The 14,091-nt window shown below is 46.0% G+C and overlaps 1 protein-coding gene across 3 annotated transcripts in view; it reads right to left on the reverse strand.

Annotated features, from left to right (window-relative positions):
- Positions 1-8,555: 8,555 nt before the first annotated feature.
- The window catches only part of TGFBRAP1 (transforming growth factor beta receptor associated protein 1), a 38,264-nt gene continuing 32,728 nt past the window's right edge, over positions 8,556-14,091 (reverse strand). For all 3 annotated transcript variants that reach the window (XM_056556120.1, XM_056556121.1, XM_056556119.1), the window contains exons 10-12: positions 11,946-12,108; positions 10,489-10,922; positions 8,556-10,397 (exon numbers count right to left, since the gene is read on the reverse strand). In XM_056556120.1, the coding sequence (XP_056412095.1) occupies positions 10,209-10,397; positions 10,489-10,922; positions 11,946-12,108 (786 nt within the window). In that variant the 3' untranslated portion in view covers positions 8,556-10,208. The remainder of the gene's footprint in view (positions 10,398-10,488; positions 10,923-11,945; positions 12,109-14,091) is intronic.

Below are 14,091 nucleotides of genomic sequence, written 5' to 3' on the forward strand. Positions count from 1 at the left end.
GGCCCTTCAAATCCACTTCAAAACTGAACTGGTCCCTGAAAAATTCCGATTTTGAAAATTTTGTGAAAAATTGGAAAATTGCTGCTGAACTTTGAAGCCCTTTGATGTCTTCCAAAAGTAAAAACACGTAAATTTTATGATGCAAACATAAAGTAGACATATTGTATATGTGAATCAATGTATAATTTATTTAGAATATCAATTTTCCTTAAAAGCAGTGAGCTTCAAAGTTAAAAAAATGCTAAATTTTCAATTTTTTCATCAAATTTTGGAATTTTTCACCAAGAAATGATGCAAGTATCGAAAATTTTTTACCACTAACATAAAGTAGAATATGTCACGAAAAAATAATCTCGGAATCAGAATGAAAGGTAAAAGCATCCCAGAGTTATTATTGCTTGAAGTGACAGTGGTCAGATGTTCAAAAAATGGCCGGGTCCTTAAGGTATATTTGGGCTGGGTCCTTAAGGGGTTAACAGGGCTATGAGTACCTACTATTATTAAGATAAATCACGGCATCCTTTTCTTTTGGTATTTATAATAAATGATATAAAACCAGTCCTCAAGGATAGTGAAATAGAGGGATAAAAAGAGATAAAAAGGAGATAAAATGGAGACAAAGGTGATGTGGAACAAATAGATGTAAAATCATTAAGTTGAATGGCAATTTTTTTTTTTTTTTTACTAAATAAATAATGATAATTAAATGAATAATAAAATAATTAAAAAAGACCTGAATCAAGGATAATACAGTAAGATAATAAAATAAAATATAACATTTATTCACACAATAATAACTTACATCTGGGAAGGGCCCTTGCACCAGATGTTGATTAGATATTGGTATTAAAATAGATGTAATATTAAAAAGTAATTTATAAAGCAACCACCTAAAATAGGGCTACAAAATTTGGAAATGTCCCAAAAATTGTCCGGTAATATAGTTCAGAAATAAAGTGGTCCGGTAATGCAGTACATGAAATGATAGAGCAGTTCAGGGAGCGATATGCAGATAATATAGGTTCGATAATATTAGGTAATACCTGTATGCCAATTTGAGTGGTATCACTTACTGGCGAAGTGAAGCCGGCATCCTCAGGAGTAGCAGTCTCGCGGTGAGGGTTTCTGTCAGTGCTGGCACGGTATGGTGTCCGGCCTCTGTGATCGTTAGTGATCCCAGTAAAGTGGAATAAGTGGGTCCGGCAAAGACAGGCTGGCACGGGATTGCGTCTGGCCACAAGTTGAGTATCGTGGATGAATAGGTGATCGCTGTCCCTGGCGTCTTTGTGTCCTAAGGAGAGAGGATTGCGCGCTCGATCCACAGAGGTCCCAGAATAGGGAGTCTGCAGCGCTGCCAAAGCCGAGGTGGGCTTTAAAGGTTGTATAAGGTGTAGGTAATCGGTATAAGACCAAGGCTATACACGTTTCAAGACAACTGTCTTACTCTTCAGTAGCCATAGATAATGAAGAATAAGACAGTTGTCAGGTAAGGGCCCTCCTGCCATCCTCTCAGCTAATTAGAACATCGTGATCGGGTCCCGATCAACTCCGCTGAGCTGCCAGGACCTTTTTTTTTTTTTTTTTTTTTTTTTTTAACATTTCAGACGATGCAATCAACTTTGATTGCGGCATCTAAAAGGCTCATAGCAGCCAGGACGCCCGGGTATAAAGCATGCTCAGCTGGTGAGCACACTTCAAACCCCGGGTATGGGACCAGGGCGTACAGGTATCTGCATTTTTACATCACAACTTGAAGAAGTGCTCTAGAGCACTTCATTAAGTTGTGATGTAAAAAAAGGGATTTTTGTCTTACCGTAAAATCCTTTTCTCGGAGGATCCATTGGAGGACACAGACCTTGGGTATATGCTGTTGTTGCTAGGAGACTTGACACTAAGGAAACCAAAAAAGTCGGCTCCTCCCAGCAGGATATACCTGCCTACAGAGCCTGAGGTAATCAGTTTAGTCCCCAAGCAGTAGGAGAGGACCGAAAGGCAGAAAACCAAGACCAGTCTGAGGTAACCAGAGCAAAAAATGTAACTGAACACACCCTCGGACAGGTAACCAAAACGGAACACCAAAGAAAGGGCGGGAACTGTGTCCCCCAATGGATCCTCCGAGAAAAGGATTTTACGGTAAGACAAAAATCCCTTTTTCTCTATCGGCTCCATTAGGGGATACAGACCTTGGGACGTACCAAAGCCGTCCCTAGGGTGGGCACAGAAAACAATCAAGGGGCAGGCTGGGCCACCATCGCTTGCAACACCTTACGGCCCAGACTAGCATCAGCAGATGCAAAGGTATGAACCTGGTAGAATTTATTAAAAGTGTGCAAGGACGACCAGGTAGCCACCTTACAGACTTGAGAGGCTAAAGCTCTGTTAAGGAGAGCCCAGGAAGCTCCAACAGAACGCGTGGAGTGAGCTGAAACTCTGAAAGGAGGGGTCTTCCCCCTGCAACGGCAAGCTTCTGAAATGGCAGACCTGATCCACCACGAAATGGTTGCCTTGGAAGCAGGTAGACCCTTACGGTGACCGTCCGTAAGAACAAAAAAAGGAAAGTAACAGAGAGGTAGGTGCGCACCGCCCGTACCACATCAAGTTTATGAAGCAAACGCTCCCCGGGATGAGATGGAGCGGGACAAAAGGACGGGAGGACGATATCCTCATAAAGGTGGAAGGCAGAAACCACCTTAGGTAAAAAAGAAGGAACCAGACGAAAAACAACTTTGTCCTGATGGACAATTAGAAAGGCAGAGCGGCAAGAAAGCGCCGCCAACTCCGAAACCCGTCTGATGGAGGTAATTGCCATAAGGAACGCCACCTTCCAGGAAAGGAGACAAACGGAAACCTCCCTGAGGGGTTCAAAGGACGCGCCCTGTAGTGCGCCAAGGACCAAATTCAGATCCCAAGGAGGAAGGAAGGTCCGAACATGAGAATCAGATGCCAGAGGGCGTTGGAAAAGAATGGAAAGGGCCGAAACTTGACCCTTTAAAGAGCTGAGAGCTAATTGCTGTTCCAGCCCTGACTGCAAAAATGAAAGGAGTTGGGGAAGGGAGAACACCACTGGAGAAAGATTGAGATTTACACCAACGAAAATAAGACCGCCAGGTATGGTGGTATATCTTCGCGGAAGAGGGCTTGCGCGCCTTGAGCATGGTGCAAATCCACGGTGTTGTGAAGCCATGGGCCCTTAGTACCGCGGTCTCAACCGCCATGCCGTCAAATGCAGCGATGGTAAATTGGGGTGGCACAGGGGACCCTGAGAGACAAGGTCTGGACGAAGCGGAAGGCGCAGCGGAACGTTGTTCAGGAGCCGGACAACGTCGGCGTACCACGCCCTCCGAGGCCAATCGGAAGCCGGCGAGAATGGTTTGAATGCCCTCCACTTTGAGCTTCCTCAGGACCCTGGGAAGGAGAGGAAGAGGAGGGAACAGATAAGGTAGGGCGAACCCCGACCAAGGAATCACCAGTGCATCCGCTGCCAGAGCATGGGGGTCCCGCGACTTCGACACAGAGGGAAACCTTCTGGTTGTGGCGGGATGCAAAGAGGTCCACATCTGGAGTTCCGCAGAGGTCGCAGATCTCTGCAAATACCTCCGATGAAGGGACCACTCGCCAGGGTCGGGAGAGGACCAGCTTAGGAAGTCCGCTTCCCAATTGTTTACGCCTGGGATGTGAATTGCCGAGATGGCCGGAACCCTGAGCTCTGCCCAGAGAAGGATCTTGGAAACTTCGGCCATCGCCGCCAAGCTGCGAGTGCCGCCCTGGCGATTGATGTACGCCACCGCAGTGGACACGAACTGGGTGGCCCTGGAGAAGGATCTCCCAATGTAACAGGCAAAGGTAGATTGCCCTCAGTTCCAAGATGTTGATCGGGAACAGTGTCTCTCGGAGACCAAAGGCCCTGGACTGTCCGGTCTCGGAAAACACCCCCCCAACCCGAAAGGCTAGCATCTGTCGTGACAACCAGCCAATGGAGGGGCAGGAAGGAGCGCCCCGGAAGAAGTAGGGGGGAGCAGAGCCACCACAGAAGGGAGCGGCGAGATGTCCGAGGATGTCCAATCTTGCGATCGAGGGACAAGGGAGACCTGTCCCACCGGGATAGAATCGCGAGTTGAAGGGGTCGAAAATGAAACTGAGCGAAGGGAACGGCCTCCATGGCCACCACCATCTGACCCAGGACTTCTATGCAAAAGTGAATGGACACTGGGGAGGGGTTCCTGAGTACACGTACCCCCGACAGAAGGGTCACCCGCTTGTCTGGCGGGAGGTGAACCAGCACTGGGTGTCGAACTGAAGTCCTAGAAAAACCAAGGACTGAGTGGGGGGTAGGTTGGACTTGTCCCGATTGACCAACCAACCGAAGCGAGACAGGGCCTGAAGAGTGATGGTGAGACTCTCTAGATTCTGGTCCCTGGACGGACCCTTGATCAGAAGGTCGTCCAAGTAAGGAATCATTGAGACCCCCCTTGTCCGTAGCAGGCCGATCACCGGCACAAGGACATTGGTGAATACCCTCGGAGCTGTGGCCAGGCCGAAGGGGAAAGCCACAAACTGGAAATGTCCCTCCGGGACAGCAAAGCGGAGGAACCACTGGTGTCCCGGAAAAATCGGAACATGGAGGTAAGCGTCCCTGATGTCCACAGAGGTAAGAAACTCCCCCTGATCCATGGTCGCCACGACCGAACGGAGAGACTCCATGCGGAAGTGGCGCAGGAGGAGATGCCAGTTGAGGAGCTTTAGATCTAAGATGGGGGGTACTGAAACCCCTTTCTTGGGAACTACAAAGAGGTTGGAATAAAAACCTCGAAAGCGTTCCCTGGAAGGAACCGGGACAATGACCCCCTGAATGAGGAGGGACTGCAGTGCACCCCGAAATGCCTTTGCCAGAGAGGGAGACCGCGGGGCTTGGGAAAGGGAAAAAGCGATCCTTTGGAAGAGAGGCAAACTCGATCCGGTAACCGTTGGATCCGGTAATCTCTGACCCAGGAGTCCTGTACATGTGTGGTCCAGACATCCCGGAAGAGCAACAGACGACCTCCCACCCGAGAAAAATCCGCTCGTGGGGGCGTCCCTTCAGGAAGAGGTGGGTTTGAGGGTGCCTGTCTTGGCCGCAAAGCGGCCGGAACGGTTATCCGATTTCCCGGATGGGCGAGTCTGGAAGAAGGGAGCCTTTTTGTCCCGAGAAGGCGCCTGCCTGGCCCCCTTCGTGACCCCGAAGGTCCGAAAGGACCAAAAGGAGGTGGGTTTACGGCGGGAGGTAGTACTGCGGGCCTTATTTTGAGGTAATAAGGAACTCTTCCCTCCCGTGGCTTCCGAGATGATCTCATCTAGGCGCTTACCAAAAAGCCGAGAGCCAGTAAAAAGGAAGCTCAGTGAGAGACTTTTTAGAGGCTGCGTCCGCATCCCAGGCTTTGAGCCACGCGGATCTATGGAGAGCCACAAGGATACCCGTGGCAAAAGCAGCGCAGCGGGCCGACTGCATGGAAGCAGAACATAGAAAATCTCCCGCTTTAGAAAGTAGGAGAATTAAGCCGGCCAGTTCTTCCGAGGAAGCCCCAGAAGAAATGCCCTGATGGAGTCGGGAAACCCAGATCGTAAGGGCCTGGGAAACCCAGGCAAAGGCAGGGAGAAGAGATGAACCCACAGCCTCAAAGGCAAATTTAGCCAAGGTCTCCACCCTTTTGTCCACTGGTTCCTTAAAAGCAGCAGCATTGGGCAAAGGCAGGGTAGTAGTCTTAGATAGACGGGAGACTGGTGGGTCCATCGTAGGAGGTGAAGTCCACCGGGCAATGAGGTCCTTAGCAAAGGGATAACGCATTTGAACCTTCTTTGTTTCTTGAAACCTCTTGTCAGGGTGCCTCCAGGCAGACTCCAGCAAGGCTTCAAATTCAGCATGGGAGCTGAACATCTTGGGTGCCGGACGGGCACGATGAAAGGAAACTTCTGGGACAGCGTCCGAAGTTCCTGGGTCCTCTAGGTTATAGGTGTCTCTTATGGCCGAAACCAATTAGTCCACCGTGTCGGTCATGTCTGTGCGGTCTTCTGAATCAGAAGCAGAAGCATCATCAACTAGTTCTCCAGGGGAGTGGGAACGGGTAGAGGCAGCTTTAGAAGAAGGAGACACTGACCTGGTGCGCCGTTCTGGGGACTCAGAATGGCTACTCGGGGAGCGTCTTCTGGAAGAGAGACGCTTGCGGGAAGACGTAGCAGAGGGACGATGCCCATGAGGGGAGCGCCTACGTCTGTACAAAGACTCCGGAGAGGAGTCAGAGGAATGACCCCTATTACGCTTGTGAGGCCGGAGCACAGAAGAGGCTGGAGTGAGAAGGCAGCCGTGGCTGCTGAAGAAAGAAAAGACTGACAAAGTGAATAAAAACAGAAAAAACAGTCCTCCACCACTGACTGCAGCCCACTGAGTTCCCCCAATAAGCGTTAGGGAGCCCCTGCCTAATAGGGACCCCGAACTAGATATAATAAAAAGGAGTGGGACCAAAACAGGGGGTCTCCAGAGGTTGCCAGCCCCCGACACCTGAAAGAAAAAAGGGGGTACTCACCTTAATCTGAAGAACTCACCTAATGAAGTCTTCAGACATGAAGTCTTCAGCCAGCTTTTGTCACCTGCATCATGTCTGGCTTGAAAAGCGAGACGAGCAGGGAAAGGTGGGGGACCCAGACCCATAAGGTACAACACCAGGCGCTGGCCATGGGTGAGATGGGGTTGACATGTCTGTGCCCCCTCAATCGCAAATGGGGAAACAGTGAACGCTATGTTCCTGAAAAGGGAATAAGAAAAACTAAACGTCCCTATTCTGGAAAAATAAAAAATGTTAGACCAAGTCTGGGGAAAATCCCAGACTAGTGTCCATCTCCTGCAGACACTAAGTTAAACTGATTACCTCAGGCTCTGTAGGCGGGTATATCCTGCTGGGAGGAGCCGACTTTTTTGGTTTCCTTAGTGTCAAGTCTCCTAGCAACAACAGCATATACCCAAGGTCTGTGTCCCCCACTGGAGCCGATAGAGAAATGCAGATACACATATCGTTATAAGTTTAGGGAGCTCGCTCTGCGGATGCGCTGTGTGTGACCTAACTCTAAAAGGAAAATCATCATCAGTGTCACCACACTAACCTGTTGGTACAGGTGTATAGTTCAGGTGACACTGATGATGACCATAGATACGTGTCCAAGATTGGTGGACCCATTCTCCCGTTTTCTTCCCCCGTTCCTTCTGTTCGGCCGGCAGGCTTTGGGCACGGACGGAGTATCCCGACGTTACTGCTGCTGCTCGCAGCGGGGCCCAACAGAGAAGCACTAGCGGTGATGTCAGGAAGCTCTCAGCTAATTAGAACATCATGATCGGGTCCCGATTAGTGTTGAGCGGCATAGGCCATATTCGAATCCGCGAATATTCGCGAATATATGGACGAATATTCGTCATATATTCGCGCATATTCGCATATTCGTTATATTCTCGTTTTATTTTCGCATATGCGAAAAATCGCGTATGCTAAAAGTAACATATGTAAAAATTTGCATATGCGAAAATTAGCATGTGCGAATTTTCGAATATGCGAATTTTCGCACGCCAGTCTCACACAGTAGTATTAGAGCCTTCTTTACACCACACAAGCTGGAAGCAGAGAGGGGTGATCACTGTGATGTGTACTGTGAAGAAAAAAACAAAAAAAAAAAAAGAATATTCGTAATTACGAATATATAGCGCTATATTCGCGAAATTCGCGAATTCGCGAATATGCGATATTCGCTAATAATATTCGAATTGCGAATATTCGCGAGCAACACTAGTCCCGATCAACTCAGCTGAGCTGCCAGGTTCTTTTTTTAAAAATGGGCCAAGAATATTTACTTATACAAATACACATTTAAAATCTACAATAAAAATGTGAAATTAAAGAAACCCTTCCAAAAATGTCAATGTGGTGGTAGGGAGGTTAAAGGGGTACTCCGGTGCTTAAACATCTTATCCCCTATCCAGAGGATAGGGGATAAGATGCCTGATCACGGGAGTCCCGCAGCTGGGGACCCCCGGGATCATGCACGCGGCACCCAGTTTGTAATCAGACCGGGAGCATGTTTGCTCTGGGTCTGATTATGGTCGACCGCAGAGCGGGCGGCGTGTGACGTCACGCCTCCGCCCCCGTGTGACGTCACGTTCCACCCCTCAATGCAAGCCTACGGGAGGGGGAGTGATAGCTATCACGCCTCCTCCCGTAGGCTTGCATTGAGGGGCGGAGCGTGACGTCACACGGGGGCGGAGGCGTGACGTCACACGCCGCCTGCCCTGCGGTTGACGGTAATCAGTCCCGGAGCGAACACGCTCCGGGCACTGATTACAAAACGGGGTGCCGCGTGCATGATCCCGGGGGTCCCCAGCGGCGGGACTCCCGCGATCAGGCATCTTATCCTCTATCCTTTGGATAGGGGATAAGATGTTTAAGCACCGGAGTACCCCTTTAAGTATGAAAGCATGATACATAATCTAAAACATGTTTTCCCAACCACGATCATCAGTCACTACAGCGATAGACATGGAAATAAGAATTTATTACATTTTTTTTCTTTCGCTTTTTCTTACATATTCTAGGCTCTGGGAATGGCATAGTTCATAAACACATTAACTTGATGCCACATTTCTGCAATCCTTTTAGATCAAGACTATTTGAACCAATGATTTTTCCTTCCAGCACAATTGCTTGCGAATATACTTATGTTTCATATGGAACATATAAATGCTTGACAAATGCTTTTCAAAGTAAAATAAATTCTGAGGGAGAAAAAAAATTCTGCACATGATTCAGAATGTACATACATAGTATAGACCTCAAACTGTATGCCAGACACAAACAAATATAGAGGTATAATAATTGTACCCTCAAAAACGGAATCAGAAGAGGGTTATATTATTGGTGCTTGGGAAACAAAAGAAACAAATGTTGCCAAAAGTTGCTATCATTACAACATGCATACATTGGTTGAGAAATGTTCTTAAAACCACAATATTTCCCCAGTGTGCCGCTTTACAGCTTCAATGATATGCGGATCTGTTATAATCACCCATGCTGTACTACTATTACATGGCTGAAGGAAAAAAGGCATGGTGCCCATCAAGATTATGCAGATTAAAATTTTGAAGAAAGCCAATTAACAAAGGTGTAAAAAGAAAGACATTTACAATCAATTATGATTATTTTTTTTTGTTATTACAATGAAATCGCTTTTAAACGGAGATTTCTCATCTAGAAAAAGAGAGACTCACCTGCTGCCGCTCCCTTGGTGTCTCGGTATCTGGCTCCGCTCTTCCGCCACTGTTTTCTTCTTGGTCTGACCGTGGTCAGCGCATCACGAAGATGGTCAAAAAATCGCCGACCACAGCGATGTCCCACCTCAGCCGGTGATAGGCTGAACGTCAGTGAGCCATGGTATTGGTCGCTTGGGCGCGATGCATAACACTGCAGCTTGGCCTATAGCTGGCCGAGGTGGAACATCAGTGTGGCCAGCGATTTGCAGCTTTGTGATGTGTTGACCACGGCCAAACCAGGAAGAAGATGGCGGTGGCAGAGGAGGAAGGTGAGTCCCCTTTGTTATTTTATATTCTGGGTGCCCAGGCATAATGGGTTTAATATTTTCGGTAGATGAGGTATCTCATTATATTTCTAGATTTTAATTTTATAAGCAAAAAGGTGAGGTAAACATAAAAGAACTAATGGTACAGTTTACCACATCCTGTGGAATGTTCTGAGCAATCATGGTTTCATCTGAAGTGGTACAATAAAAAAATATGACATCCAGAATGGACTATGCCAACAAATCACCTCCACCGGAGTTACTTATGACTACATACAGGATTTTTTCCAAACATGAATAAGCCAAAGGTAGAATGTTTTTAATACCTCCATCACAGCATATGCAAAATATCTTCAGTGCAAATACCTTTAAAAATGCAAAAAGCTTTATTTGATTAAGATCAATATATTGATTCCAATGATGTTCATCATTGTTCAAAAGACTGCATTATAAATGCCTCACAATCTCCCTGAACTTCGCATCATTCCAAGCCAGATGATGTCTCACTTTTACCTTCATAAATGTTGAAAAACTGTTTTCATTACATCATATGGACAGGTCTCCTCCAAGGAGATCTTATGAGAATTTAGAGCAAGCATTTCCAGCTCAATGATGTCATCTCAAGTTCGTTTACTAGGGTTGGACCTGTGGCCATCAATGCTGCTGTTTACATGCTGGCTGGCAGCACAATGGGTATGGACAATATGCCCATTGGGGCTTCTGACAAAGGCCGGTTCTTGGAATGGCTTCCGGCACAAATGGCAGAATTTCTTCTCTGAAAGAATTACTGGCTTCTCCTTCATATTCAACTGGAAAAAAAAAAAAAGAGGCATGAAATGTAATTTGTGTTAATCCACAAAATTGCATTTTGAAAATAAGTAATCAAAAAATACCACATACCTTCTCTTTCTTATAAATGATATTCTCTGCTTTAGCAAGTCCTACTGCCACCTGGGACATCCTCAGTGAATGAACATGCTCCCTCATTGCCCCAGCTAGGAATGGAGAAAGAAGCTGCACAGACCAGTTTTCTGGTAATAGCTGGAGCACGCTGGAAGCATCAAATTCTGTAGGGTGGTTATTCAACAGGTCGACAGCAGCCACAGTCAGGGAATTGTCAGCTGTGGACGGTGTGAGGTAGGAAGAAAGAAGCAGCTGGAAAAGTCTTTTACGATAATGGTTATCCCTGCCCCGAGAGTTCCACATACAATAGTTCTCAGCTGAAGCAAAGTCTTTCAATTGATGAACTAAGATATTTAAAGCCTGGTCATGTTCCTCCAGCTTCCCATGTAATATCGCCCGCTCCTTATGCATATCTGTGCCTTTAATCTTATCTGAAAGAAGAAAACTATTTAAATTAAAAAGTACAAATAGAGATCTAGGTTATCCATGCACTTTAGATGTGAAATGGTTAAAGGAAGTTTTCAGTTTTAGTAGATTAAATGTATTCATTGTATAATGAAATGCTCTGCAATTGTCTTCATTGTTTATTTCCAGAGCAGGAGAATCTGCCCTAGGCATGTGACTACATGCAAACTACACATGCCTCATTGCAGAGCACATATCTAGACTGAAACATACCTTTAAAGGGGTACTTTATTTATCAATTGGTGCTAACAAGTTACACAGATTTGTAAGTTACTTCTATTTAAAAATCTTAAACCTTCCAGTACTTATCAGTTGCTGTATGTTCCAGAGGATCGTGTGTATTTCTTTCCTGTCTAACCACAGTGCTTTCTGCTGACACCTCTGTCCAGGTCAGGAACTGTCCTGAGCAGGAGAGCTTTGCTATGGGGATTTGTTCCTGCTCTGAACACTTCCTGACATAGACAGAGGTGTCAGCAGAGAGCACTGCGGTCAGACTGAAAAGAACTATACAACTTCCTGTGGAGCATACAGCAGCTGATAAGTAGAAGTAAGTACAGGATTATAAACACATAGCACTGAGACCAAGCACAATATGTACCCATGGATTGTGCCTGGTATCGGAGCTCCATTCCAATAGTGCTCATGACTGAACTGGTCTTGGAAATGTCTTGGCTAGCTTTTACAAGAATATGGACATTCATGGAGGTCATGCTGGCAGCGGAGTCTCCCTTTAAATGTAGGTAAAGTTACGAACAACATGTAATGCATATGCCAAAAATACACATTGTGTAAAAAATATTTATACAAACATAAAAAGTGTTCTAAATCTCTTGTACAATGAAAGTCTGCTGTTATACAGAGAACTTAGTATATTTTATGTACTTTGGAAGAGTATGCATAGAAATCACATCCATGCTGTCATAAAGAGCAAAATAAATGCAATAAATACTCCGAGATGCTGTGCAATGCCTTCTGTCACACACACTTACCTATAAGCAGGAGAACCCGATACAGATCTGACTGCTGTAAAAGGTTCTGAAACCTCTGACGCAGATCTTCCAGCTCAGCCATGTTGTCTGAAGACTCTGCTATATTCAGTCGCAGGATTTCTTCAAGATACAGCACAGCTAGGTGTGTATGGTATTTCTCTTTCTGTGCACAGAAATAAAGAAACTATATAATAAATGGAATAACTGTGGAGTTGCAGCAGGCGGGCATAGCTAGTGACATCACATGCCAGCATCTGCTGACCTACAATGATTCCCCTGTTTGGAAATTGTTTTATATTGTCCTTTAAAATATTTTCTTGTTAGGTTAGCTTCACATCACCATTTATGCGGGTCATTTTCCTAACGTATCAGAGTTTGGGTCTTGGACTCAAAATTGCTACTAACTGCGTTACTCAGTCAGAGCCAAAACTTGTATACGCTCATGAAATTACCCGAACATAATCACTAGCTGACTACGTTCGATCCATTGAAATAAATGGGGTCGGTTCCTATCGACATGTCAGCATGTAATTTTCCGACATATTCGTGCCTCAGAGGCACAAATTGTGGTGTGAATGATGCCTTACTGTTTTTTAAGGAGAGATCTGTACTCTGAAAGTAACTCTTTCTATTCTGCCTCTAATAAAATTCTAAAAGTATATTCATAAAGCACAATAAAACAATGTAAAACCACATAAACAGTATGGAATACTGGAGCACAATAACTATATGCTGGTAAGGTTCAATGAGCAAAAGAACAAGTAATAAAGCTATAGAAAAAACTGTCGATACTTGGAAGTGTGTATATGCACATTGAACACATAGTAAAGCATAATAGGTAATGATTAGCAATACACAACACTCCCAGATACCCCATATAACAGATAAAAAGTAGATTTTTATGCTTACTGTAAAATCTCTTTCCCGGTGGATCCATTGGGGGACACAGAAACCATGGGTATATGCTGCTGCCACTAGGAGGCTGACACTAGGCAACATAAGAAGTCGGCCCCCTCCCAGCAGGATATACCCACCTACAGGCACCTGAGCTTATCAGTTTAGTCCCAAAGCAGTAGGAGAGGACCGAAAAGGTAAAGAAAAGAAAACAGTAATTGTCCGAGGAAACCACAGAATAAAAATTAACTGAAACCACCCTCGGACAGGTAACCAAAGCAGGAATACCAGAACACATGGGTGGGTGCTGTGTCCCCCATAGGATCCTCCGAGAAAGAGGTTTTATGGTAAGCATAAAAATCGACTCCATTGGGGGGACCATGGGATGTCCCAAAGCAGTCCCCAGGGTGGGCAATAAATTGAAGCAACAAATAAAAAATAAAGCAACTTAGGTGGGAGGCTGGACCACAGCTGCCTGCAACACCTTGCGCCCCAGACCAGCATCAGCAGATGTAAAGGTATGTACCTGAAAAAACTTTGTAAATATGTGTAAGGATGACCAAGTGGCAGCATTACAAATTTGCAAGGCCGAAGCCCTGTTGTGGAGAGCCCAAGAGGCCCCGACAGAATGAGTGGAATGAGCTAAGACTCTTAAAAGAGGAGGAGTCTTCCCCTTGCAGCAGTAAGCTTCCGAAATGGCAAAATGGATCCACAGTGAAATGGTCGCCTCTGAAGCAGGAAGCCCCTTATGACAACCCTCCTTAAGCACAAAGAAGGAGTCACTCTGGTGATAGGAAGAAGTTACTGAAAGGTAAATCCGAACAGCCCATACCACATCAAGACCATGAAGCAAACGTTCACTGGGATTAGATTGAGTAGGACAGAAGGACAATGTCCTCGTTTAGGTGAAAGGACCGGACAAAAAACAACCTTGTCCTGGTGTAAGACCAGGTAGGGAGAACGGCAGGAGAAAGCCGCCAGCTCCGAAACTCTCCTAAGTGACCGCAATGAAGAAGGCCACCTTCCAGGAAAGGATACGAAGAGGAACGTCCCGGAGAGGTTCAAAAGGAGTAGGGGATCTGTAAGGTGGAGCCGCATGAGCAACACCCTGCAGAAAAGTCCAGATGTGAGGATCAGACATCGGGGAATGCTGAAAGAGGATGGAGAGAGCCAACACCTGACCCTTAAGGGAACTGAGAGCCAAGTGTTGTTCCAGCCCAGACTGTAAAAAGGAAAGAAGTCATAGGAGAGA

This window comes from Hyla sarda, chromosome 2 (genome assembly GCF_029499605.1).
Source record: "Hyla sarda isolate aHylSar1 chromosome 2, aHylSar1.hap1, whole genome shotgun sequence".
NCBI classification, from domain to species: domain Eukaryota; kingdom Metazoa; phylum Chordata; class Amphibia; order Anura; family Hylidae; genus Hyla; species Hyla sarda.